The following is a 27,477-nucleotide window of genomic DNA, read 5'->3' on the forward strand; positions in this document are numbered from 1 at the left end:
TTGTGGCTCCATGTGGCCCTCTGCTCCAAAAGAGGTTAGCCAACAAACCTTAACCTGCTTTTTATTTCCAATGTAGGCAGTCTGGGCTGGTTGGGGCCACGCCTCAGAGAACCCCAAACTACCAGAGCTTCTCCACAAAAATGGAATTGCCTTCATGGGTAAGAGAGCCTTTAGTGTTGAGAGGCAGGAGAGTCGAAGCCTCTACAAGAGTTACATGTCTATACTGGGCCTCCAGCACCATCAGTCAGTGGTTTTTTCCCCAGTTTAATATTTTTATTTTCAGTTAGCAGAGAAGCACAGTAAAAAAACAAAAACCCCAGAACAAAAACATACATCTCCCACAGTTGCCTGCTACTACCATGATCCTAAAATCCCTCGTAAGCTCAAAATGTCATAACATGAGAAATATGATGCTTATTTATGATGGTAAAATTCACATTTGTTGCTCCTCCTGCTTTTGCCTCTGTCCCCACTCACCAGTGGCCAGAGGCAAAAGATTGGGAATTTGGCCCTTGGGCTGAAATCAGGTTCCCTGGCAGTGCAGTATCAGGAGGAGCAGGGGACCGAATCCAGGAACTGGCATACTTGTGCTAAGCTATGGTTTGGCTTAGCATGATGTGCAAACCAACTGCCCATAGTTACGTTGCTGGTTGCTCTTACATATGTGCTTCTGTCTGGTGAAATCCGGCTGCTGCCAAGGTTAAAGGAGGCGTTCTTTTTTTGAGGGCAAAAAGTCAGCTTTCAACGTTTTGACATTTTCTTGCTGAATCTCTTTCACTTGGTTTAGATTTGATCTACCTTATGGACTCCCCCCCCCCCATATTTCTTTTGCAGGGCCCCCAAGCCAAGCTATGTGGGCACTAGGAGATAAAATCGCCTCCTCGATAGTGGCTCAGACTGCGGGCATCCCCACCCTTCCTTGGAGCGGCTGCGGTAAGAAGTGTGTGAGGCCCCTTGTTTGCAGCTGTCTATAAGTTGAAACAACAGCAACAACAATCCTGAGAGATAGTGTGAAACAATGGATATGAGAAAGAGCTGTGAATCGAATAGTGACCAATTCAAATCTTGCTTGTCATAAATTCATGACGTGGCTATAGGTGAGCTACCATCTCTTTGCCTCAGCAATCCTGTCTACAGTATAGGTTTAATAATACTAATTACCTTACAGGGTTATTAGGAAGCATTATTGTGATAATGTATGCCAGGGGTTGCCAGCGATGTGCTCATGGGAGCAGTGGCATGCTTGAGGTCTTCCCCAGGTGCTCATGAAGCCCCTGAGCCTTCCTCTTCCCCTACCCCCTTATCCATGAGGGGAGTAAGAGTGGTTAACTTTCCCTCCATTGGAAAGTACATAGATCCAAAAGAGGAAATTGGAAGAATGACACGCTTCCCCGCTTCCTCATTTAGCTCTATGTGCTTTTCAGGGCTCAGATTAATTCTGCTGGGTGTGACTCCTAACCAGATTTCATCGGAAAAGCGAATATAATGGTTTGGTGACCCCCAAATGGGCATTTTATGCAGAGGAAAGAACCATCACCTTCACTCTGGTTTGGCTTTGTCATGTCATCACATAGCCAGATCTGATTGGCTGTGTGCTGATGTGACATCGCCGTGCCATGCTAAATGAACTGGGATTGGCTGGAATAGCCTGAGGAAAGAGCGTCCCTACTTCTAAATTTTAATTCCTCTAACGTTCTTTTGTAAAATAAAGCTCAGCTGGAGTGTAGGAAGCTGTTTAGGAAGGAAGCTTTCTAGATGGGCTTGAATTTCTTTGAGGCCATTCAAACATTGCTTTGCCTTTCAGGCCTCAAGGTGGACTGGCAAGAGTCGGACTCTCAGAAGCGCATTTTGAACGTTCCCCGGGAGCTGTATGAAAAGGGCTGCGTGACAGATGTGGATGATGGGCTGCGGGTAAGTTGGGCTGCCCACTTAATAGATCTTGAGCCAGTGGTTCTACAGCAGGGGTTGGCAAGGTTTACCTCATCTGGGCCGATTCTCTCCAGCGGAGATCCCTCCATGGGCCAGATTGTACTCACGTGCTCGCACGTGCACCAACGGTTTCTGGCGTCTACGTCTGCGCAGACGTGATTTTTGGTACCTGCGCAGATGCGATTTCCGGTGCCATGGAAGCAAGTCCCCACGCCGCGCTGCGCTAATTTAGCACAGTGCATGGGGACTTGGCAAACGGGCGGCTTGGTTTGGGGGCAGCCCATGGTCCAGTTAAACGACCCCCATGGGCTGCTTGTGGCACATGGGTCCTAGGTTGCCGATCCCTGCTCTACAGTCTGTTGATTTTTATGCATATGACTGGAGGGGAACCTCAGACCCAAGGGCTGAATGTGGCCCTCCAAGCCTTGCTATCTGGCTCTCAGAACCCTCACCGGCCCTGCTTCAGACCACGAGTGCTTTTGCCCAGCTGGAATGTGTCCTTGAAATCTGATGGCGTTTCTCACATGCCTGGATGGGAGTATAGAGAAAGGTGTGTGAGTGTAGAAACTAGCCTGCTGTACAAAGGTAAATCATTTACCTTCATTCCTCTGCCCACTTTGGCCTCTAATTTAGCAGGGCTCTTGCATTCTAAGAGAGGTTTTCTAAAAACGTTTCAACGACACTGATCTGAAAGAAGTGGGGGCGATGAACTCTCCTTAAAAAATGGTTAGTCTGCAGTCTCGTACACAGATGTTGAGTTTTTTTCTGTGCAGATGGAAAGCTCATAAGATGGCTTAGGTCCAAGCTATCTGAAAGACCAAAATTCAAAATTTCTTGCGGCTATAAGCCCATAAAATCATGAAATATACAATTTAAAACATGAAGTTACAACAATCACTTGAACCACTGAGTCCACAGGAGACCGTACCATGGCTGTCAAATCTGAAAGACCATATTCCTTCGAATAAACCTGCCTGGGTTTTGATGTGGGGCAAGGGGCATGGTGGGGTCATGTGAGAGTCCCTTCTTGGTGGCTGCTCCCAGACTTTGGAACTCCCTCCCTGGAGAAAGCTAGGTTTGCTCCCTCCTTGTCCTTCCTTTGGCAGGTGAGCACCTTCTTGTTTGAACAGGCTTTTGGGAACCGACTGCTTTTAATGAAAGGTCTGGTTCTGTGCTGTTTTCATTGTAATAATCTGTATGTTTTAAACAGATATTATACACGGATATAGTTTTAATTCTATCAATGCTTAGTTTTATCTTTCAGTGATTTTTTTTCTCTTTAAGCTTTCAGTACTTCTTGTTTTTGTCTGTGAGCTGCCTTGATTCCTGTCAGGATAAAAGGAGGAGTATAAATAAAGAAATGACAAAATAAAAAATCCAATTTTGAAAAATGGAGGACAGGCACTTTAAGCATATATCACTTAAACGACAGGCAATGTCAGCAAATGCATACACGCAAATTACATAAGGATAGAATGCACCCAGTATCCTTACTTAAAATAAACTGCCTGCACCCTATTAAAGACCTTTGGGCAGTAATGCTTCATCACAGCCTTGTAAATACCCTTAAAGCACTCTTTTAAAAAAGGCATGTTCATAAATTAATTATTGTTACTGGCTCTTGGGGTGAAACCACAACTGAGACAAGGAACAAAGCACACTTTGTATTCATTCAGCTTCACCTTTTAAATATTTGCGTGGGATATCTTGAAGGGGAATATTTGATGTTGGAAAAATCTGCTTTTCAAAAAGGGCTTCCTCCTTATGCCTACCTTCTAAAGCAGGAATAGTCATTGTGGTGCCCTCCAGAAGATACTGGACTGCAACCCCCATCCTCCCTGACCGCTGGCCATGCTGGCTGGGGCTGATGGGAGTTGGAGTCCAACACCATTTGGAGCTCACTGTATTGCCTGATTTAAAGGATGGAGCTTTGACGCCCGGGGCTCACCTGCCACGTTTGCTCAGGTCTCTGAATTTGGGGCATTTCCTTCTCTCTCTCTCTCTTTCCTTGTGCTCAGGCAGCGGAAGAAGTTGGCTACCCCGTCATGATCAAAGCTTCCGAAGGAGGGGGAGGAAAAGGAATCCGGAAAGTGAACAACGCCGACGACTTTCCCAATCTCTTCAGACAGGTACAGAGCTCTGTTTGCCGCTTCTGTCCCTGTGCCCTGATGATGTGGTTGCTGATTTCTTCCACGGAGGAAACATCTGGGTGCTGTGCCCTTGCACAAACATTTTGCCTGTTTTAGTTGATGTTTTCGTTTCACCGTTGCAGTTTTCCCGTTGTTTTTGCACAATTTCCTTCTGTTCAGTGTGAATTGTGGGCAGGTCTGCACTTGGTGCTGAAGGCCCCTTTTTCTACCTCAATACTGGGTTTTAAGTTTTTTTGGGGGGAAGGGGTACAAGCCCAGTGGGTAGAGCATCTACTTTGCTTGCCGAGGTTGCCAGGTTCAATCCCTGGTGTTCTTAGATGGGCCTGGGAGAACCTCTTGGGCCTCCTGGGTGTTGTATTCCAAAACATTGGGAGTGCACCAGGTTGGTGAAAACTGCTTAAAGGTGTGCATTTGAGTTCCAAGTGCTGCTGCTTTATTTGTTTCTATTATTTTATTAAATTTATATCCTTTCCTTCCTCCCCAAAGAGCCCAGGGCACAGCAGGCAGCTGTACGTTTTTAAAACAAAAAAGAAGCAAAAGCATTCTAAAATGGATCAAAACCTTCCAAAAAACAAAAACCCAATTACTATTTTTTAAAAAAGCAAAATTACAATAAAAACGATGCTTCCACCCAGTGATCTTAAGATTGCCAGGAACAGTATTCTCCAGCCACCAAATGCACCTGGGTGAGGAAGAATGTTTCCAAATTCCTCCTGAAAGTAAAAAATGATGGAGCCATGTGCACCTTGCCAGGGAGGGCATTTGCCAAGTGCAGAACCACATCTGGAAAGACCTTCCCATGGCCCAGTGCCAACTGGGCAGCCCCCAGTGGAAGCACCAGCAACAAAGGCCTCACCTGCTGGTTGTAGGGACCAAGATGATTGATTTATGGTTAATCCTAATTACATGCTTTCAAAAAAATCCGAATCTCAGTTGCCCTTGCAGTACTGAGAATAAACATGACCCCCATCCTAAGAGAGATTTGTTTTGGTTTCCACCTGGTGCTGCGCTCTTTATTCTTAGGTACAAGCTGAGGTTCCGGGATCCCCCATCTTTGTGATGCGCCTTGCCAAACAGTCCCGCCACCTGGAAGTCCAGATCCTCGCAGACCAATACGGCAATGCCATCTCCCTTTTTGGCCGCGACTGTTCAGTCCAGCGTCGACACCAGAAAATCATCGAGGAGGCTCCCGCGTCGATTGCCACGTTGGCCGTCTTTGAACACATGGAACAGGTGAGTGCGCTTCAGAGGCGCCTGGCTTTTTCTGGCGGGACAGCTACTTGTCCAACGGCAAAACAGCTGTCACAAAAGCAGAAGGACATTTTAGGAGAGCCTTGCTGGGTCAGACCAAAGACCCTTCCTAGTCCAGCATCCTGCTTCTGACATAGGGCCATGGAAATTTCCCTGGCTGAAACCCTGGACAGACACTGACAGTCAGTGCTGGACAGTAATGAGCTAGATAGACCAAAGGTCTGACTCCACAGAAGGCAGTTCTCTATCTTCTACATTATCTTGGCTCGTGATCAAATTGGCAGTGGCTGTTGTGACTGAGCGGTTAGGGAACTACTCTCTGGAGCTTTCCGTGTGGGTTCAAGTCCAGGGAGTGTTTCCTCCAAGGTCTCTTCCAACTCTGCAGTTTCATAATTCCTAAAGGCCAATGTCCCTTAGAAGTAAACAAATCTCCTCTCTGGCTCTCAAATTGTGCAAATAATTTTTAAAAATGGTTGCACGGATGAACAGGACCTATGCATGTGATCTCGACAGCTGAGCAGGTTCGTATTGGCCTACTCCCACAAACAGATGCAGAGACTTGGCATTTCGATTCAACCCTTTCCCTCTCTCTCCCTTTTTAAAGTGTGCGGTGAAACTTGCCAAGATGGTGGGCTATGTGAGTGCTGGCACAGTGGAATACCTTTACAGCCAGGACGGCAGCTTCTACTTCTTGGAGCTGAACCCCCGGCTCCAGGTGGAACACCCCTGCACAGAGATGGTGGCCGATGTCAACCTGCCTTCAGCTCAGCTACAGGTGAGTCGGGAGCTCTTTCCATAGGCCGCATCGATTCATTTGTATGCTGCATTTCCCACAAGTAGATCAATGCTCAAAGCAGTCCGCGTGGAAAAACGAGCCGTCCAAGCGCAATAATGATATAGAATACAAAAGCATAATTGTAAGGTCTTCAGTGGCTGCTCATGAGTAACCAGGCTCTTTATTGTGCAAATATATACAGTGCAGCTAAGAAAAAGACGTCCAGCTCATCCTTCGGCAGAGTCCGGGAATGACCCCTTCCGGTTCTTTGCCCAGCATAAAAGGCGCGGGATGCGGAACCCCCACCTACCCCCTCTACATCTTTCCCCCCTGCGCAAATGGGGAGACGGAAGGGGTGCTTCTCCTCCAGCCTCTGCTTGGTGCGAGGGCTTTCTTCCCCTGTCCGAGCCCTTGCCTTCTGGCGAGGGCAATCCTCTGACAATAACGACATGACAGCATAACACTAAGAGGGGGGCTGGGAAACATAGTGCTATGTATTGCAACATTGACCAGAATGTAGGTGCAAAGTCATGGAAAAATAACCAGAAACCCCCAAAATGGATCTGTTTTAAGAAGATATGGGAGCAATTAAATGTTAACAGCCATGTTTAAAGGAGAGAGAGATTCTGAGAAGTCATTAACAAGTGGAATCTCATTAAAATATTTCGTAAAGCGAGAATTGGGAATTTCAAGGCACATGTATTTATGATAATTCCCATCTTGGGGAGAGCAAGTTTTAATGAAGAATAATAATGAGCCAGACACCATTCGCATTATCCGCTCTTTTTATTACTAGGTATTCAGGCTACATAAATTTATATGCTTTCCCCCCCTAAAAGCAAATTCTATTGTAAATTTTAAGGCATGTTTTTCGCATGTAATATTTTTGATACTCGTACACTATATTAATTAAATAGAATAAATTATTTTTAAAAACACACTAAAAACCAACAATTAACAGTTCATTTAACACACATCAAAAATGAAATGAGCATAAAGCTCACTGATATGTCAGAAAAAATATTATTATTATTGATGACGATAATAAAAGGCCCCAAGGGTGGCTTACAATATTAAAATCAGTTAAAGCTGTTTACAATCAGAAGAACAGGGTGGATCCTAAAACTACTTTAGATCTAAATGTACTCCCAGAGCTGATGACATTAGTAACTAGCAACCTCCCCTGCCATTTCTTTTAAAAATTTTATTAGTAAACAAAGTAAACCAAATATAAGGAGCTTAAAGAAATACTCTTATAGCAGGTTGAAAGCAGCACAAGGTTGAACTTGCTGTTCACTCATTGAACTTGCTGTTCCAAAAAAATTACAAAAAATACCTGTTTTTCCATACCCTCCGGCATTTTCGAATTCATCAACCCAAGAGTTCACCAATGGGTTGCAAAAATATCCAGTAATTTCGTGTCCAAAAGCAGTCCCAAAGCTGATGACACTGGTGACCAAATACAGTTGAACCTCGTTTTTTGAGCGTCTCAGAAGCCGAACGTTTCGGTTTTCGAACCCTAAAAACCCAGAAGTAATTGCTTCCGTTTTCGAACGTGCCTCAGAAGTAGAACGTCTTCCGAGGCGCGTTTCTCAATTCTCTCAATGGAATTTGCTGAGTGCCCATTGCGCCTCGGTTGTTGAATGTTTCGGAAGTTGAACGGTCTTCTGGAATGGATTACGTTCGACAACCGAGGCACCACTGTACCTCCCCACCAAATATCCTCAGCCTAAAAATACCTCTTCCAAGTTTGCCTGGAAGCAGCTCCTTTAGGAATAATAATAATAATAATAATAATAATAATAATAATAATAATGATGTTCCATCTGGATATATAAAATATATAAAAATATTTAATATTTTAAATGTATTTTAATGTTTGGTGGAAGCCACCCAGAGTGGCTGGGGAGACCCAGCCAGATGGGCGGGGTACAAATAATAAATTATTATTATTCTTACAGCAATATATATAATAATAATGTGCCCTGTCCACTTGACTCAGTTGCCCCAGGCACTCTGGGCAGCTACCAACACATGTAAAAAATATTATAAGACATCAAACATGAAAAGCTTCCTGATATAGGAAGGCTCTCTGGGCTCGAGGGTGGGGCAAGACAGGTAGAAACAGCCACCTCTTAGATGGCACATAGAGCATGCCTCCTCCTCCCCTTGCTCTTGTGGAAGGATGCGATGGGTAGCAAAACCTGGGCCCCGTCTACAAATTGCGGCGTGAAAGAACTGGTTCTACTGGAGCTGGCTTGGGGGGGGGGGGGAGAGGCGGGGAAGGAGGGAAGAAGTCTTCTGAGTCTCCATCCCCCTGTGTCGTAAGTAGTGAGTCATGTACTCGCTGCTACAGCCGGGACAAGATTGGAATGCCGATAGCGGAGAGACTTTGTTTTGCAAAAATGTTACCCAGTGAGTCCTAAAAGGGCTGCTCCCTGGCTCTTTGCAAATCCCTGGGTGTGTTTCTGAGTGCGTGGGCTGCATCCAGCTAAGTTCCACTCACGTTCAAATGAACAGCGCTAAGCCAGCCATGCTTATTAACTTCACAGGGTCCACTCTGAGCATGGCTTATGTCACCCTGTGTTGGGTTTTCCTTTGGAGGGGATGCAGTGTCAAAGCAGCCTCATGTTTAACCACCTAGCCAGAATAGACATCTTTCAAGAGTAGGAAACACCTGTAGCTCTCTGGATGCTGTTGGACTACAACTCCCATCATCCCTGATCTTTTAGTCATGCTGGCTGGGCCTGATGGGAGGTGTAGTCCACTACATCCAGGGCGCCCCAGGTTCCTCACTTCAGATCTTACTATATTTTGCCCCCAACAACAACCCTGCAAGGTGAGCTAAGTTGAGAGATGACACTTGGCCTGAGACCACCTATGAGCTTCACAGCTGGCCAAGGATTCGAACTCATGCCTCCTTGGCCCATTCTTGTCACTCCATTTGATTAGTGTATATTTGGAAGCTGGGGCACTTTGACCCGGTGGTGTAGCTCCAGGCTAAAAATTTGGGGAAGGGGGGAGATGCTGAATTTCTGGGGTGGGGAGAGCCTGTGGCTGTGGCTCAGTGGTAGAGCATCTGCTTTGCAAGGTCCCAGGTTCAATTCCTGACATCTCCAGGTAAGGCTGGGAATGTCTGCTGCTGAAAGGATTGGAGGGCTGCTGCCAGTCAGCGTTGACAATACTGAGCTTGGTGAGCCAATGGTCTGAATCGGTATAAGGCAGCTTCCTATGTTTTTATGTCTGGAGTTCTGTAGTAAGCAGGCCATTTCTCTGATTGTGTTTCTTGGTTTTCCGCTAGTAAACACCTTGACAAAGACATTGGAGAGTGATTGCCAATCAAAGCAGGCAACACCGGGCCGAACACAAATGGGCTGTTTCTGCAGAGCAGGTGTGGGGAGCCTCTCTCCCTCCAGATGTTGCTGAACTACCACTCCCATCATCCCTGGCTGCTGGCCATGCTTGCTGGGCCTGATGGCAGTTGTAGTTCAGCAGCATCCGAAGGGACAAAGCCCTCACCCACTGTACAGGATAGTTCCATGCATTAATACCCTATTGGCTTGCTGCTACTTGTGGCTGAGGGGAGTTGTAGTCCAAAACATCTGGAGGGCGCCAGGTTTACAAAGGCTGCTCCGCACTGATCGGCAGTGATTCTTTGGAGTTTTGGACAGGAGTCTTTTCCCCTAGTCCTTCTTGGAGATGCTGGGGATTGAACCTGGCACATCTTCTGCATGCGAAGCGGATGCTTTGCCACTGAGCCACAGGCGGCTGTTGGAGGGAAGACAGTAGCGAACCAGATGAACTGAGTATATACGGCAAGCTGCCTATATTTGAATGATGGGTCACTTCTTACGTTCACCTGTTTAGTGGCATGCAATTAAATTTGAAAAGTGTCATTACTTCTCTTCTTTTTAGATTGCCATGGGAATTCCCCTCCACAGGATCAAGGATATCCGAATCATGTATGGAGTGTCTCCCTGGGGGGACAGCCCTATTGACTTTGAGAATTCTGCCCATGTGCCTTGTCCGCGGGGTCATGTGATTGCTGCCCGCATCACGAGCGAAAATCCCGATGAGGTGACTTGCAAGTTATTTCTTCTTCCTTTTCTTCTTTTCCAGGTTGTGGTTGACAGTGGTATACTGAGTCCTACAATCCCCACAAGTATATTTATAAGACACGTGAAAATTGTTTTAATCTTGATCTGCAGATAACGATGACCCAAGCTGGTAGCCACAAATATGTATTAATAAGTGACGATTCTAGTCTGCTTTTCCTTTGAAAGAGCAAAAGGCAGTATGCAAGCTTTTCTTTTCCTTCCCTGCTGCCTCCTCCCCCAACCCCAGTTTATCTTCAAAACAACCCTGCGAGGTAGGTAAGTTTAAGAGAGAGTTTCTGGCCCAAGGATGTCCAACTACATTGATGAGTGAGGATTTGCACCATCTGACAAGTTAAAGTTTCTGCCACTGTAGAGGATAACTTGGCCTCTCCACTAACCTTGTTTAGAAAAGGATATTCCAGCTCAGAAAGCAATGCAGATTTGTGGTAATGATGGGGGATGGACCAATAGTACATTTCAGGTATCGCTCATTTGCTCAGAGACAGTAGGAAAAGCATATGAGGCTCTCAACATCAAGACACTTCTTTTATTGTTGTTGTTGTTTATTAAATTTCTCTAGCATCCTTCATCCGTAGATCTCCGTAGGGCAGTCCACAACATAAAATTACAATACAGTGGTACCTCATGTTGCAAATGGGATCCGTTCTGGAGCCCTGTTCGCAACATGAGCAGAACGCAACATGAAGCGGTTTGGCACTTCTGCGCATGCGCGAATCGCCGAGCCCGGAAGTAACCCGTTCCAGTACTTCCGGGTTCGGTGCGTTCGTACCCTGTGACGAACGCGACCCGCAGCGGCCGTAACATGAGGTATGACTGTATAAAAAACACAAAATACATAATGAAAATAATAACAAAAGCAAACCAGTTATCCCTCCCTCCCACAACACATTTTAAAGGGCATCAGATGGCATCAGCCAAAGGCCAGGCTGAAGAGGAATGTTTTCGCCTGGTGCCTAAGGGTCAGTGTAGTCAGTACTGAGCCAAGTGTGGTGCTGATAATACCAAGGTTGCAGGTTCGATCCCTGTATTCGACAGCTGCGTATTCCTGCATTGCAGGGTTCTTGGACTGGATGATCCTAAGGGTCCCTTCCAACTCTACAATTCTATGACTCTGTGACCAATGGGCCATCTCAATTTGAGTCTGGAGAACCAAAGTTTGTGACCATTGTCCCAGAACTGAATGCAGTCCTTCCCAGAACGTAGGGAGGGTAAAAACTTGTATTTCTGTGTTTCATTGATCTGTGATTGTAATTGTGTGTGTGTCTCTCCCCCCCCCCCCCGGAGTGTGTACATGCAGGTTATTTACATGTGAATGCTCTCTCTTGTAATTCAGGGGTTCAAGCCCAGTTCTGGAACCGTCCAGGAGCTGAACTTCCGCAGCAACAAGAACGTCTGGGGCTATTTCAGTGTCGCCGCTGCCGGAGGACTTCACGAGTTTGCTGACTCGCAGTTTGGTCACTGTTTCTCCTGGGGAGAAAACCGCGAGGAAGCCATCTCGTAAGTAGCTCATTAATGGGGTGGGCTGGGGGAATACCCCAGGGCAGAAAGTTACCCTGCCAGGTGTTGGTCCATGTCTCTATGAATCCCCTGCAATCCAGAAGATTGACAGCTGTGGTGCTGGCCATGCTACCCCTCAATGGATTGCAGAGCATTCTCTTACATTTTTACAGCAAATAAACCCAAACTCATCTTTTAAGTCAGGCGCGGGGAACAATTGGCCCCCCGGAGGTTGCCAAACAGTGATTCTCATCTCTGGCCCCTTGTGTGGGGGTAGCAGCATGAGTGCAAGCGAGGATAAGAGACAGAGAGGCAGCGCTTGACCAGCAAGCTCTGGGAGACAGTGTGAGAGGAAGAGAATGCTTCCTCTGCTCCGCCCAGGCTCTTTTATTACACAAAGAGGAAAAAAAATGTTACAGGATTCAAACGGGCCAATCAAATTCATCCAGCACATCCCTAGAAGTTCCATGTGAGATGGCTCAGGTAACAAAGATCTCATGGGGAAGACAGGAAGCTTGGCCTTTTCACCTACATGACTACCACATGGCTACACATCAAACACATCAAAGGACGGGATAGATCAAGGGATGGGAAAGAGGCAAGAAACTACTCAAGATACCAGGGAGTGACTTAGCATCCTGGTGACAGGACTCTTTATGAGTTTGCCCAGGCAATCTCCCTTCTGAGGCTTGGGAACCAAAGAGGAATCAACAAAGGAATGTCAAACTATCATTTGGTTCTGCTCTAGTGGGACGTGACTTGCAAGCTTTATAGAGATGGAGTCCAAATAAATGCTACACCCTTGGGCCACGTTTGCTGGGGCTGATGGGAGTTGTAGTTCAGCAGCCTCTGGAAGGCTCAAGGTTCCCCCACACCTGCTTTGAGGGTTCTTAAATGACACAGTGTTGTAGCCGGCTCAGTCTTAAATCAGAGTCAGTAGTCAATGTAATTGTCAGGGAGCTGCACTCCGCTGCCAGGCAGAGTCTGGGAGGGTACAGGCAGCCCCAGCCACTCCTAGCCACTGATACGTCTTCCAGTGGGTCTTCCAGGACCTCCCCTGGGGAGGAGGAGTTATCCTCAGGCAGCCAGGTGGAGCGAGGGCTCCTGGATGTTGCTCAAGGACCCAGCACTGCCCGGCAGACCCGCTCTGAAGGGGAGCTGCCACTTCCGTCGCCCGAACTGTGCAGAGGGGTCAAAAGACCGGGAAGGCGGCACTTCAGGATGCCGAAATTCTTATGTTGGTAAATAGCCTTGCACAATACTGTAAATAGCCTTGCACAATAAAATGGTTAAAAGACAAGACGGACTTTGTCTTTACTTGTGAGCAACCCCTTGAGGATCCTGACAGTAATGAATGGGCCTAAGTTTGTAATGTCTATGGGATGCAAATTGTGAACAGGGAACGGAAGGGAAGAAATAAAACAAGCAATAAAAATGTGATTTTAAAATCATGCAACAGCACATTACAATTGCTACAACAGGTATTCAAGATGGTGGTTTACCTTCAGCCGCACCCCTTTTTTTCACCCTTTCAGGAACATGGTCGTGGCTCTGAAAGAGCTTTCCATCCGGGGGGACTTCCGGACCACCGTGGAGTACTTGATTAAGCTGCTGGAAACGGAGAGCTTTCAGCAAAACTGCATTGATACTGGCTGGCTGGACCGGCTGATTGCAGAGAAAGTGCAGGTGTGGCTTGGTTCATTTCCCCCTGGATTCCCTTGCCCCTAAAATTCTGGTTTCCAAAATTCATCTGTCCTTAACAACTAGATGCAAGATGCCGTAGCTTCCCCCTCTCCTTCGTTTCCCTCTTTGCTTTGTGAGATAACTCTCTAAAGCCCTAAACCAGACCTGAGAAACCTTTGGCCCTCCAGAGGTAATAGGACTCCGCTTCACCAGCCTGGGGCGCATATCTATCTATCTATCTATCTATCTATCTATCTATCTATCTATCTATCTATCTATATAGGTCCGTTGGTCATTTAGGCTGCTGCTGATAAAAGTTTTAAGTAGTAAATGCACTGATGCGGAGTCTTTTTAGGACTCACTAATATCTAATATATAGTTTATATCTTTTGTAACCTAAGTATGTACTCAATGAATCTTACAGTAAACTAGTTTATCATTCAGATTCATGTGTATTTTTCTTTTAAGAGGGACAAAAGGGATTAACAGCCAAGAAGGCAGGAAGGTAGAAGATATAATTATTAAAAAGGACTCAAACGAATCAGCAATCCGCTTGCTGCTGTGTAAATTCAACAAGGAAACGTTTAACCCTGCTATATTATATATAAACGTTCCTACATATATAAAATGCCAACTGGGAGGGAGACTCCCTGTCCCCCCCCCTTTTTTAAAAATACTCCCACAGTGTATTGTTATCTGAGATGGATTTCAAACACTGCCAGACATTTTGTTAGACGAAAGAAGAAGGGTGTAAATAACAATCCAACTTGGATGGCTTTAAAAGAAGATTAGATAAATTGGTGGAGGGTACAGCTATGTTCTGAGGACGAGATGGTTGGACAGTGTTCTCGAAGCTACGAACATGAATCTGACCAAGCTGCGGGAGGAAGTGGAAGACAGGAGTGCCTGGCGTGCTCTCGTCCGTGGGGTCACAAAGAGTCAGACACGACTAAACAGCAACAACAACGGCTATGTTCTGCCTCCACTGTCAGAGGTAGTATGCCACTGAATTCCAGTTGTCTGGAATTGCAGGTGGACAGAGCTGCTGTTGCCCTCAGGTCCTTCTTGGGGCCTTCTCTTGGGGGCTTCTGGTTGTCCACTGTGAGAAAAGGGTGCTGAAATGGATGGGGCCCCCTTTTGCCTGATCCAGCTCTTACGCCACGCTCTCATAGAAAACTGCCAGTTAAACCTGGAGTGGCAAACTGTCCGCGTTTATTCCCAACTCTTTTTTTTCTCTCCCTTTCTTTCTAGGCAGAGAGACCAGACACCATGCTGGGAGTTGTGTGTGGGGCTCTGCACGTGGCTGACGTGGGCTTTCGGAACAGCGTCTCCAATTTCCTGCACTCCTTGGAGAGGTCAGGCAAAGCCCTTTAGAAACCTTGAAAATGAAATAAGCTTCCGGTTCACTGGGGGGGCAGGGGGGTTATGCTGGGTTGCGCTCGTGACTTGCTTGTGGGCTTCCCAGGAGAGGCATCTGGTTAGCCGCTGTGCAAAATGGGATGTTGGACTTTGGTGTGATGCCAAAGCATGGGTTTCCCATTTGGATGGGTGGGGGGTGCAAAGCAGGGACCCCCATCAGTAGGTGGAGCCAGAGCCAGTGATGGTCGGAGCAAACTAAATCCCAGTGGTTCCCCCACCACCGTCCCCCTCTGCCAAGTATCCCAGGGATGAGAGTTAGTTAGGTAATCTTCCATTCCTTTCCCTTCACAACAATCTTTCAGGGGCCAAGTCTTACCTGCTCATACGCTGCTGAACACAGTGGATGTGGAACTTATTTATGAAGGAAAGAAATACGTGCTGAAGGTATGTGTCACGCAGCAGATTGTTAAGAGTGGGATCCCATGGCCGCCAAGTTCAAAAGGTGTATTTTGGTGACAATTCCATGTAAATGCGGAATGCAACCACAGTAATAGGGGGTCATTCATTTCTTGTGATTTGCATCCCGTGGGCTTGAGAGTGGCTGACGGTACTTTTTCCTAAAACGGGAAACGGGAGCTCTTTACGCTGCAACATTTTATTGCACATCCCATTGTGGGGGAGCAATACCAGTACAGGGACAGGAAACACTGGCTGTATCCACTGATAAGTCTGCTCAGTATAGACCCATGGCACGGGGGTGTGGGGAATGGACAAGAGTAACAAGGCCTATTAATTTAAATGGGTCTACTCTGAGTAGGACTACGTTGGATGCTACCCCACTGTCTCTCCCCTCCCCACCCCAAAAAGCCTAAACCAGGTAATGCAAAACCAAAGGTTTCACATGAGCTTTGGGAGCCCATCTCCATCCCTTGTTCCTCCTGCCCTTACAGGTGACTAGACAGTCTCCAAACTCCTATGTCGTCATCATGAACGGCTCCTGCGTGGAGGTGGATGTTCACCGGCTGAGCGATGGAGGGCTGCTCTTGTCCTACGATGGCAGCAGCTACACCACCTACATGAAAGAGGAAGTGGACAGGTAGCGTCCCGTCCCGTCCCCCCCGCAAATATTTTAATGATCACTGGTGATCAACTCTGGGTATACTCCTGAGTTTAAAACAAGCCTCTGCCAGATAATCTGCATTCTGTACAAATTATGCATGCTTAGCAAATTTTAGGGCTTTAAAGGTCAGCACCAACACTCTGAATTGCGCTCGGTTTAGAAATGAATATGTAATATCAAGCAGCAATGGGTGAAAGCATCTAGGAAAAAGAGCTGGAAGTCAACTTATTGGAAAAAACTGTATGAAATCTGATGTAATTTAGCATTGGTTTGTTAAAAATTTGGTAAACTAATATTTGGCAAAAGAAGAAGGAAGAATTGTGCTCGGAAACGTACTGGGAGCCAATGTAGATCTTTCAGGATTGCTGATATATAATCCCAGTGGCCGCTCCCAGTCACCAGTCTAGCTGCCACATTCTGGATAAGTTGTAGTTTCCAAGTCACCTTCAAGGGTAGCCCCATGTAGAGCACATTGCAGAAGTCCAAGTGGGAGATAACCAGGCCATGTACCACTCAGGTGTGACAGGGCGCAGGCAGGTAGGGTCTTAGCTGGTGTACCAAATAGAGCTGGTAGAAAGCTGCCCTGCACCCAGAATTGACCTGCACCTCCATGGACAGCTGTGAGTCGAAAATGACTCCCAGGCTGCACACCTGGCCCTTTGTTGTTGTTGTTGTTCAGTCGTTCAGTCGTGTCCGACTCTTTGTGACCCCATGGACCAGAGCACGCCAGGCACGCCTGGCCCTTAAGTGGCGCAATTACCCCATTCAGAACCAGGGAGCCCCCCACCTGCTTGCCCCCTGTTCCCTAGAAACAGTACTTTCTGTCTTGTCTGGATTCAACCTCAATCCATTTACTGCCATCCATCCACTGCGCCTGCTGGTTGGGGTTGATGGGAGTTGCAGCCCAACAGCAACCAGAGGGCCACAACTTCAGCTTCTCTATGCTTACTTAAAAAACAACTTACCCTACCCTGCTTCTGCTTGTCCCATGCACGAGGCAAGGAGATTTGTTAGCTGGGGGGGGGGGCGCGGCGGCGGTGCTTGATCCTGATGCTGAGAGCCCGCAGATGTAAAGCTGGCCACTCGGTATAAGGCAGCTTCCTATGTTCCTGTTTAAATTAGCTGTTAGCTGAGAACCGTGAGGACTATAATCTTGTTTTATTTTTAGAGGAAGCGACGTAGGTCAGTGGTAGAGGGTTTGCCTTGTACATAGAAAGTGCCTGCTTCAGTCCCCCAGGCGGATCTGTTCTCTGCCTGAAATCAGCAGAGAGCTACTGCCATTCAGCATAGATAATACTGAGCTACATAGACCAAATCACCTGTTTCGGCATAAGGCAGCTTCTTAGAGCTCAGCAGTGGAACTTCTGCCTTGCATTCAGAAGGTCCCAAGTTCAATCCCTGGTATCTCCAAGCAGGACGACCACTGCCTGCCTTTCAGTGTAGCAATACTAAGCTGGACGGACCAAAGGCCTGGGGTCACTATAAGGCAGATGTTGATGCTGTTTTCATTCTCTGGCTTTGTGCCTCTTTGCTTAGGTACCGCATCACTATTGGCAACAAGACCTGCGTCTTTGAGAAGGAGAATGACCCGTCCATCCTGCGTTCGCCTTCAGCGGGGAAGCTCATCCAGTACGTGGTGGAAGACGGAGGGCATGTCTTTGCTGGCCAGTGCTTTGCCGAAATCGAGGTAAATCCCCCCCTCCCTTTTGGCCCTGCTGGGTTCTTCCTTCAAGGACCATCTGCGCTTCTTTGCTCGGGTCAAACTTTCGTTGCTCGCGGCTAAAAGCCTTTGCCAACAGTTCAAACGGGGATCAAAAGCTATGCAAGGGATCATCTTGTGCAAATGGAAATGCTGGAAGTACAACACGGATGTAACAAGCCAGAATCAAGAATAAAACCATAAGCAATGAAACAAAAGGATAGAAAAGCAATAAAATATTGGATGGGTGCAAATGGAAGTGGGGGGTAAACATTCCCCTATGAGGAATGATTCCTTTTTGCAAAATGACTTGAGGAATGATGAGTACCGGTCCTGAATCTGTCATTGGCAACCACTGTACATATTTGGAAATGCTTGGAGAAACGTCTTCCTTCTCCAAGGTCTCCTTTGTTTCCATTCTTGGCGCATCCTCACTTTGCAGACTTCACCAGATACACTCAGTATAAACAACGGAAACCCAGAAGCCCGTATAGAATGACTTGATCATGATGTGCCTTTGATTAGGGTTCAAGTAATACGGAAACTGGGAGATGTGAAAATTAACTGGTTCCAGCAATTGCAAATGCAAACTTTTGCTAAATTTCTCCTTGGCATTTGAGGCCCTTGACTTTCTTTGGAAGTTTCTGTCTTAAGCATTTATGAAATAATTAAATACAGATTTTTGGAAATAGCTTTTTGGTAGTTCAGACTGTATGGGCGGGGGGAAGGAGAGAAAGAAAAGCAAAATACAGTGGAAATCTGAATGCATTGTCTTGTCTTTCCTCGCCTCCCAGGTGATGAAGATGGTGATGACTCTGACTGCCGTGGAGTCAGGCTGCATCCATTACGTGAAGCGCGCTGGTGCGGCGCTTGATCCCGGCTGCATCATTGCCAAACTGCAGCTTGATGACCCAAGCCGAGTTCAGCAGGTGAGGACTTTGGGGGCAGAGGCAGCTTTTGGAGAGGAGCTGAGAGTCAGTTCCTTAGAGCTGCTGCTGAAGGGCCAAGATGATGTTGCCTGGGACAAATTCCAGCCGAAACGGGAAGCGTTTTAGTGCCCAGCAGGCCAGCCTGAGTAGTTGGGAACAGTTGGTGCAACAGTTCAGGCCTGGCGATGAATTTTTATGGCTGTATCATGAAGCCACATGCCTATCTTGGATTAAGGACCCAGGTGGCGCTGTGGATTAAACCACACAGTCTAGGGCTTGCTGATCAGAAGGTCGGCGGTTCGAATCCCCACGACAGGGTGAGCTCCTGTTGCTCGGTCCCAGCTCCTGCCCACCTAGCAGTTCGAAAGCACATCAAAGTGCAAGTAGATAAATAGGGACCGCTCCGGCGGGAAGGTAAACGGCGTTTCCGTGCGCTGCTCTGGTTTGCCAGAAGCGGCTTTGTCATGCTGGCCACATGACACGGAAGCTGTCTGCGGACAAATGCCGGCTCCCTTGGCCTATAGAGCGAGATGAGCGCCGCAACCCCAGAGTCGGACATGACTGGACCTAATGGTCAGGGGCCCCTTTACCTTTACTAGTATTAAAAAAAAACTGACATATTAGATCTAGAGGGCTTTAACAATCATTTTGGTTGGCATGCTTAGTTATGTTAAGACAAGGTGAAAGTCCACAGAGACTTTGCGAACCATGTAATAAGAAGGTCCCCATACGCGGTCTGGTTGAAAAACAAGGGTATCCTGGAACAAAAGACACCCTGGTGGCTATCGCAGAACGGAAGCCATGACAGTAAAAAAGGTTAACATGATTAATGATTGGGTTACATATAAAGAAATTATCTGTGAAGAAGGTAACCAATTAGAACTCAATAACTTTGAAGAAATTTAAAAATAGAGTGACCAATTGCTTACAGTACCACCAAATACATGACCTATTCAAACAAGATAAAAAGGGCTTTAATAAAGAACTTTCAAGGTTTGAAAGAGACTTGATATATAATGATGATAAAACACTGTCTAAAATGTATAAAATTTTATTAGAATGGTCAGTGAAGGATGAGGAGTTAAAATCTGCCATGGTAAAGTGGGCAAGAGATTTAGGCCATAACAGACAACTCTCAGATTGGCAAAAACTGTGGAGGGAAGATCTTAAGTTTACAGCTTGTTATTCTGTTAAGGAAAACTACAGGAAGGTCTTCTATCACTGGTATATAACACCGAGGAAATTAGCGACGATGTACAAAAATAATTCAAATTGGTGCTGGAAATGTAAGGAGGTGGTGGGATCGATGTATTATGTCTGGAGGACCTTTTAAAAGAATGAAGGAATTTTGGGACTCAATTTATAACAAGTTGAAAAAGATGTTTAAAATCTCATTCCCCCCCCCCCAAACCTGAGGCATTTCTTGTAGGGAGATCCCAAGAGATCTGAAGAAATTATTCATGTACGCCACCATAGTAGCGAGAATTTTGATTGCACAGAATTGGAAAAGCAAGACGTTACCATCAATAAAAGATTGGCAGATCAAACTGATTGAATATGCTGAGATGGATAAACTGACAGGACAGATAAGGGACCAAGCGAAAGAAAAATTTAGCAAAGATTGGAATACATTTAAACAATACCTGAAATTGCAGAGAACTAAATTTTTTGACTGGTTTAGATTAACTCTTGTAATGAGAAACATCAAAAAGTAGCGGATGAGCTGCTTACCAACAGTCTGGATTCACCATGATAGGCATCCGACCAAGAACTTTAAAAGAACCAAGTAATTGTGTCTTTGTTGGTTTCCCAAGGCTGAGTTCCACACGGGGGCCTTGCCGCAGATCCAGAGCACGGCGCTCCGGGGAGAGAAACTCCACCGCGTCTTCCACTATGTCCTCGACAACCTCGTGAATGTCATGAATGGATACTGCCTTCCAGAGCCCTTCTTTGGCTGCAAGGTACTACTGGCACCCCCCTCTCCCCCCCCCCCCCGGTTGTGTGCAACGGGGGCTTCAAAACTTTGTGATGCAAATGCCCCCGCCCACCCCGTGTTCTTAACTGTCTCTCTACATTTAAATCCTCCCGTTGGAACAAGTGTTTGCATATTGTGACTTGCATGTTTTTCGCTCTTTGCAAAACTCTTGCGGCAGCGTTTGAGTTCTTCGAGGGGCAGTGGGGGGGAAGAGTTTTGGGGAGGGGGTGCTGAAAATAATCTCTGAGAAGTTGCCTGCCTTTAAATTTCTGCTTATTTGTAAATGAACGTAAAAATCTAATACAACACGCATCCATTTTATTTGAAGTACCGTATGGTTCTCGGAGCTCTTAGCTTTGGAAGCCATTACAGTTAAACAGGGTTTGAAACAGGCTCAATGTATTTATTTTTTAATTATAAAATATAATGCATGCAACCTGTAAATCACACAGAATATGTTCAGGTGCTCGATATTAATTAGTACATATGTCTCAAGGAATCTCTTACAATGTTGAGAATTGTCTCCGAGAATTCTTAAGCCATTTATTTTCATTGATACATAAATAATTATACATATCTAATATGTATTTATGGTCGGCATCCGTATGTCTCGGGAGACAATGGAAGAGTGCTCCTTCAGGGGTAAAGGCAAACATCTGGAGAGTTACAGCATCTGCTGTGGCTGTAGAGACCGATACAGGAGAGACCTGTTTTATTGCAGTGGGGGCAGATGAAAGCATCCGGTTGTGCTGCTACAGATGCACCATGGCGTTTCTCCGTTTATTTTATTAGAAATACAGTTCCTGCTTTGGGAAGCACAACAAACAGGTTTTGAAACGGATTTTTATTTGTAATACGTTTTACAGCCAGCTGGGCAGGGTATAAATATGATGGTGATGGTTTATTTAAACTACAAAACACAGTACATACAATCTGTAAACCACACATAATACACTGACATGCTGAACATAAATTTCTACATATATTTATAATCGAAATCTCTGTCCTCTATGTAGCTTCCTATGTTCCTCTTCTCTTCCCCCCTCCTTTTAAAAACCAGAAGAAATATCCTTCCTCCTTTTCTTGTTTTGAATACAGCTGAAAGACTGGGTCGAGCGGTTAATGAAGACCCTCCGAGATCCCTCCTTGCCTCTCCTGGAACTTCAGGACATCATGACAAGCGTTTCCGGGAGGATCCCTCCCAACGTGGAGAAATCCATCAAAAAGGAAATGGCCCAGTATGCCAGCAACATCACTTCCGTCCTCTGCCAGTTTCCCAGCCAGCAAGTAAGCAGAGAAAGTACTTTGCCGTGAGAAAGTACGAGCAGGAGGGACATTTGTTTTGGGATGCTGGGTGGAATGGGATTTGCCAAGAGAGGGTCAGGGCGATGTCCAAAATGGCGTATGCACATTTTTTAAGATTGCATTTGCTGTATACCTTGTCTGTCTTCTGTCGTGGAACTCAAGGTGCTATATCTGGGCGGTCTCCCGTCCAGGCACTGATCAGGCGGAGACCTGCTTAACTTGAGCAAGGCAGCTGCCTCATGTGCTTTTGGACCCAAGGGCGGGGAATGTTTCTCAGCCCAAGGGATGTGTTCCCTTCCGAGGGGCCGCTTGCCAGTGCTGGGTGGAGCCAGACGGAAAAGTGGCCAGGGCCACTTGTGCAAATTTTACCGTGTGTACAGCAGGCTAGTTTAACACACATTCACATGCCCCTCTGTCTCCTCCACCCATGCAAGCAAGAGGCATTGTCAGAGTTCAAGGATGCATTCCAGCCAAGCAAAAACCCTGGAGGAGGGTGCAGAGTGGGGCCCGTGAGAGCTGCGGCCTTGGGAGAGATCCAAAGGCCATTTAATGAGGCCCAGGGGCCCCGCATTCGAATCATGGTTCCCCATCCCTGGTTTCATGCTTCTCTCCTTCCCTCCCCTAGATCGCCAACATCCTGGACAGTCACGCAGCCACCTTGAATCGCAAATCGGAGCGAGAGGTCTTCTTCATGAACACCCAGAGTATCGTGCAGCTGGTGCAGAGGTGAGCCTGGCGTCAGAAGTGTGTGTCAGGGTGAGGGCAGACACGTGCCCATTGGCATAACTGGGAGGGCTATCTGTATGCTTCCTCCTGCTCCCGGATAGGAACCCTAATAGCAAGTACACCTAGGGGGCCAACTGCAAAGGCGACAAGGAGTGTGGAGTTGTGGCATCTAATGCAGCGTCCTTCTTGTTCCGTAAACACCCGCAGATGAGAGCAGCCAGAATGCAAGGGCTCTCAGAGCTCCAAAACCTCTTGCTGAGCCCATGGCTCCTAATATAGTAGGGTTGGGACTCTTCTCATCATTGACCCTTCCTTGGAGTTAGTGGGCAGATTTGCTCCACCCTCTCTCCCTCCCTCAATACCTGTTCCTGTAAGAAATTCACTTGCTTGGCTCACCACTTGGTTGTAACCGGGATCCCCTAAACTATGGCTTAGCAGGAACATGCAAACTTCGGGAGAGGAGATTGTGGCTGTGTTGTTCCTCCCCAGTCCTTGGTTCCCCCACCCCTACATTACTGGTCATTCTGCTGCTATGCTTAGCTAAATCATGGTTTGGCTTCAGCATGTTACCTGAACTAGGGCTTGTGGTTTCGCTCCTTCCAGAATAACCACAAGTTGAAGCTAAGGTTATTCGTCTGGTTTATAACTTTTGGTTCACCTAGGAGAGTTAAACCCTGGGATTGGGCAACATGCTAACTAAGTCAAAGCATGGTTTACTGCGGCATCAAAATGGCCAGCGAGGTTCAAAGTGGCTGTGATCTCCACCGAGATCTCCCCTCTGGGAGCCTGCACTCTTTTCCATTTGCACAAAACCATGTTTTGGCTTATTGTGACACATAAAGCAAGCTGCTGTGTGTTGGGAGTATTTTTTTTCTTTTAAAATCTAGAACATGGGTAAGCAAACTAAGGCCTGGGGGCCGGATCCAGCCCAATCACCTTCTAAATCCAGCCCGCACACAGTCCAGGAATCTGCGTGTTTTTACATGAGTAGAATGTGTCCTTTTATTTAAAATGCATCTTGGGTTATTTTTGGGGCCTGCCTGGTGTTTTTACATGAGTAGAATGTGTGTTTTTATTTAAAATGCATCTCTGGGTTATTTGTGGGGCATAGGAATTTGTTCATTTCCACCCCACCCCACCCCCCAAAATATAGTCCGGCCCCCTGCTGAAAAAGTTTGCTGACCCCTGATCTAGAAAATGAATACAGGGTGGAGATTCCATTTGTTAGGGTCCATTCCATCTCGACTCTGTTACACCATGCTCTGCTACAAAGATCGAGGGATTCAGTCTTGGATAATGGACCCAGCACTTGGATTCTTAGAGCGCCCAGTCTACTTGAGTTTTGTCACTGGAGAGCTTGACAAAGTCCAGAATCATAGGGTCATGAGGGCTAGCTGCTTCACTTGAGGTTTTTCATTATAGGTACCGGAGTGGCAACCGAGGGCACATGAAGACTGTAGTCATGGACTTGCTACGACAGTACCTGAAGGTGGAGACTCAATTTCAGCACGGTAATTCTCGCACAGCTTCAAGATGCAAGGTTTTGGTTGTGGGTGGTGGGGACTTGATGGAGAGCAGAGACGGCCAAGGTGTGAGGCACAAGCACAGTGTGGCTATATGCTTTCTTTAATCTTTTATTTTGCAGCCCTGGATAGAAGTGTTGCAAGAAGAAGTCTGGCCACCAGATGGCAGCTTATGCTAAATACAAGTTAACCCCATGCACGCTTTAGGCAAGAGCTAGGCTCCATCCGCACCATAATTTAAAGTACTGTTGTAACACTTTAAACAGTCCCAGTTTCCCCCAGAGAATCCTGGGAACTGTACAGTGGTACCTCTGCTTACGTACTTAATTCGTTCCGGAGGTCCGTTCTTAACCTGAAACTGTTCTTAACCTGAAGCACCACTTTAGCTAATGGGGCCTCCCGCTGCCGCTGCGCCGCCAGAGCACGATTTCGGTTCTTATCCTGAAGCAAAGTTCTTAACCTGAAGCATTATTTCTGGGTTGGCGGAGTCTGTAACCTGAACCGTATGTAACCTGTAGCGTATGTAACCCGAGGTACCACTGTACTTGGCTAAGGGTGCTGTTAGGAGCTGCAGAGTTGCCTGGGAAGAGGGATTGATTATAAACCATTCTGGAAAAGAGAACTGAGTGGAGGAGCACACACGGCACTTGATGAAAAATGCACGTGCATTTGTGAACCTAAAATGGTTTGCAGCTCCTGGACTCTGGTGGGTTTAAAAGAGCAGGCAAATTCATGGAGGCACTCAGACTCTAAATACCAGTCGCTGGGACTTGCAGGCGGGGATAGTTGCTACTGCTGCACTTGGGTCCTGATCACGGGCTTCCCATGGGTGTGTGTGTTTGTGCATCTGGCTGGCTGCTGTGACGGCAGGATGCTGGCCTAGAGGGGCCTCTGGCCTGGTCAGCTGCAGGGCTCTTCTGATGTCCTTCCAGGGCCTGTGGCCACCAGGTGGCAGTAGCAGACCGCACAGCTCTCAGTTCTGGATATGTAGGGGGGGGGAACCCCTCTGTCGCCTTCTTGCAAGCCTTGCTATCCTCTTCTTGAGAATTGGGAGATTAATTTCCACTCCAGATCGGTGCAGCAGATGACCTTGTAATGGAAAATCCAGCATTCTGGCTTTTCTCTTAAGGAGCAGTGAATGGGGTAGGTGGCAGGCTAAGGAGGGAGATAGGTGGCGTTTCAAGCGCCTTCCCCTCGAGGCTCACTTTGCACAAGTATTTGTGTGCAAAGCAGGCTCTGCTTGTTGCAGAGCCGTCTTGTCCGTCTGAGCCAAGGGTGTACCTTGGAAGGGCCATAGCTCAGTGGTAGGACATTTGCTTTCAGGCTTAGCCTCCTCCCTCTCTAGTCAGGGCTGGGAAAGACTCGTGTTTGAATCTTAGAGTTGTTAGGGACCCCCAAGGGTCATCTAGCCCAACCCCCTGCAATGCAGGAATCTTGGCTACAGCATTCATGACAGGTGGCCATCCAAGCTCTGCTTAAAAACCTCCAGCGAAGGAGAGAGCCCACCAGCTTTTGAGGGAGTCTGTTCCATTGTCAACCCTGGGAGTTGCTGCCAGCCGGTGTAAACAGCGCTGAGCAAGGTGGACCAGTGCTCTGGCTTGCTAGCTACCTGACAGATTAGGGGCCCAGTCCCTGGACAAAGAGAGGGTCTTCTCCACAGCAGCACCCCAGTTGTGGAATTCTTGGTGCTGACTTTGCTGACATTCGAGTTCCACTTACCTATTGGGCTCAGGCAATTTCAAGTTGCTAGCTTCGGGCTTGCATCACCCGAGCCCCACAGGTAAGCGGAGCTGGAATGTCCTTGCCTGTTCTTGGAAGGAACATAGGAGGCCTCCCGTTGGTCCATCTGACCCACTCCTGTCTACACAGACCGGTAGCAGCTTTCCAGGATTTCAGGCATGGCTTTCTCCCAGCACCAGGAAGGAGGAAAAAGCAAGCTCAAGTGCAGTGGGAGGAAGGGGGGGGGGCTGAGGGAAGCTGTTTTGTTATTGCCATTGTCGCTATTCATTATTGCAACTGGGAGACGGAAGAAAACCTTGTGGATCCACTGCAAAAGCAGCTAGAGATCTACTGGTAGATCTACATCTACCTTTGACAGTATGGGAGTGCCCTCAGACCTGGAGAGCTACTAGTGTTCTGTGTGGACACTACTACTGTAATGGACAAATTCTCTGATCTGCTGTAAGGCAACATCTCTGTTAAGGCGCCTCTGATTAAGGATCCTCGGTATATACATAACACCTTGCATTCTGGCCGCAGGTCACTACGATAAGTGTGTCTTCGCCCTTCGAGAAGAGAACAAAACGGACATGAACACTGTCCTTAACTACATCTTCTCCCACGCCCAAGTCACCAAGAAGAATCTTCTCGTGACGATGCTTATCGTAAGTCAATGAGGTTTTGTGCCTTGGACTCTTTCTAGCCCGTTCATTGCTCAGAGGTTTGTTTGCTTGTTTGGAGCCTTTTTAACCTGATCTTCATCCGGAAAGGGTTCTAGAGCCACTTCTATGCAATCAGTTAAAGCAAAGGCAGCTCCTGCCTGCGGGCTTTCAGTGTGTGAAAGTCATGCCACAAAAGGAAAGGCGGATCGGAGGCGTAGACGAGGTGGAAGAAAGAACACCCCTGGTTCTTGAAGTTAAATAGGGGTTTGTATAATTACTGCCTATTTTGTAAACACTTCAGAACAGGAGGAGCTTGGTGGATCTTGATTATCCCAAGATCTGCACTGGGATGGGGACCCTTGTTCCAACCTATGGGCTGCATTCTTTCCAGGGGCCACATGCAAGTGGTGGGTGGGACCACAGGCAAAAGTGGGTGGAGCAGCAAATGTAAAAGTTTACCTTTGTACAGTAGGGTAGTTTAACCCCATCCTCAAACAACCCTCTCCATAGTCTATCCAGGCAAGCAAGAGGCATTATTTGGATTTCGAGGACACATTCCACCTAGGCAAAAGCACTCAAAAGTACCGCTGGGGAGTATAGTCTGTGGGGCGTTCCAAGAGCCAGTCAGATAGGCCTGGAGGGCCACATACAGCTCCTGACCCTGAGATTCCCCATTCTTGTTCTGTATCATTCTGTAGTGTTGGTCAACCTATCCATTTCTCTTATTTTTAACAAGTTCTGTGCACTGGGTGGCTGTAGTCAGACCAGGGATGGATGAAGAGAGAATGTTTCTGTGTGTGTGTGTGTGTGTGTGTGTGTGTGTGTGCCTGAGTTACTCTGACTAGTGTGCAAGCTTCTGTAAGTCAGATATTGGTTGGGAGGTTTTTAATAATAATAATAATAATAATAATAATAATAATAATAATAATAATAATGGTGATGATGATGCAATGCAATCAATATTTACTTATTGCAGCCATAGGCTATAGCATGCCCAAAACACTGGCATAAAAGCATAAGCAATTAAGGGTCCCGATTCTCATTTAGCATACAAAGC

The 27,477-nt window shown here is 46.9% G+C and overlaps 1 protein-coding gene across 7 annotated transcripts in view; it reads left to right on the forward strand.

Annotated features, from left to right (window-relative positions):
- ACACA (acetyl-CoA carboxylase alpha) overlaps positions 1-27,477 on the forward strand; it is a 180,608-nt gene that overhangs the window by 24,239 nt on the left and 128,892 nt on the right. For all 7 annotated transcript variants that reach the window (XM_033171920.1, XM_033171922.1, XM_033171921.1 and 4 more), the window contains 19 exons: positions 77-158; positions 835-933; positions 1,805-1,911; positions 3,948-4,058; positions 5,103-5,312; positions 5,935-6,105; positions 10,021-10,182; positions 11,557-11,720; positions 13,256-13,406; positions 14,655-14,758; positions 15,125-15,206; positions 15,713-15,858; positions 17,419-17,569; positions 18,376-18,510; positions 20,325-20,471; positions 21,584-21,772; positions 22,416-22,516; positions 23,939-24,027; positions 26,299-26,423. In XM_033171920.1, the coding sequence (XP_033027811.1) occupies positions 77-158; positions 835-933; positions 1,805-1,911; positions 3,948-4,058; positions 5,103-5,312; positions 5,935-6,105; positions 10,021-10,182; positions 11,557-11,720; positions 13,256-13,406; positions 14,655-14,758; positions 15,125-15,206; positions 15,713-15,858; positions 17,419-17,569; positions 18,376-18,510; positions 20,325-20,471; positions 21,584-21,772; positions 22,416-22,516; positions 23,939-24,027; positions 26,299-26,423 (2,526 nt within the window). The remainder of the gene's footprint in view (positions 1-76; positions 159-834; positions 934-1,804; positions 1,912-3,947; positions 4,059-5,102; positions 5,313-5,934; positions 6,106-10,020; positions 10,183-11,556; positions 11,721-13,255; positions 13,407-14,654; positions 14,759-15,124; positions 15,207-15,712; positions 15,859-17,418; positions 17,570-18,375; positions 18,511-20,324; positions 20,472-21,583; positions 21,773-22,415; positions 22,517-23,938; positions 24,028-26,298; positions 26,424-27,477) is intronic.

This window comes from Lacerta agilis, chromosome 15, assembly GCF_009819535.1.
Source record: "Lacerta agilis isolate rLacAgi1 chromosome 15, rLacAgi1.pri, whole genome shotgun sequence".
NCBI classification, from domain to species: Eukaryota; Metazoa; Chordata; class Lepidosauria; order Squamata; family Lacertidae; genus Lacerta; species Lacerta agilis.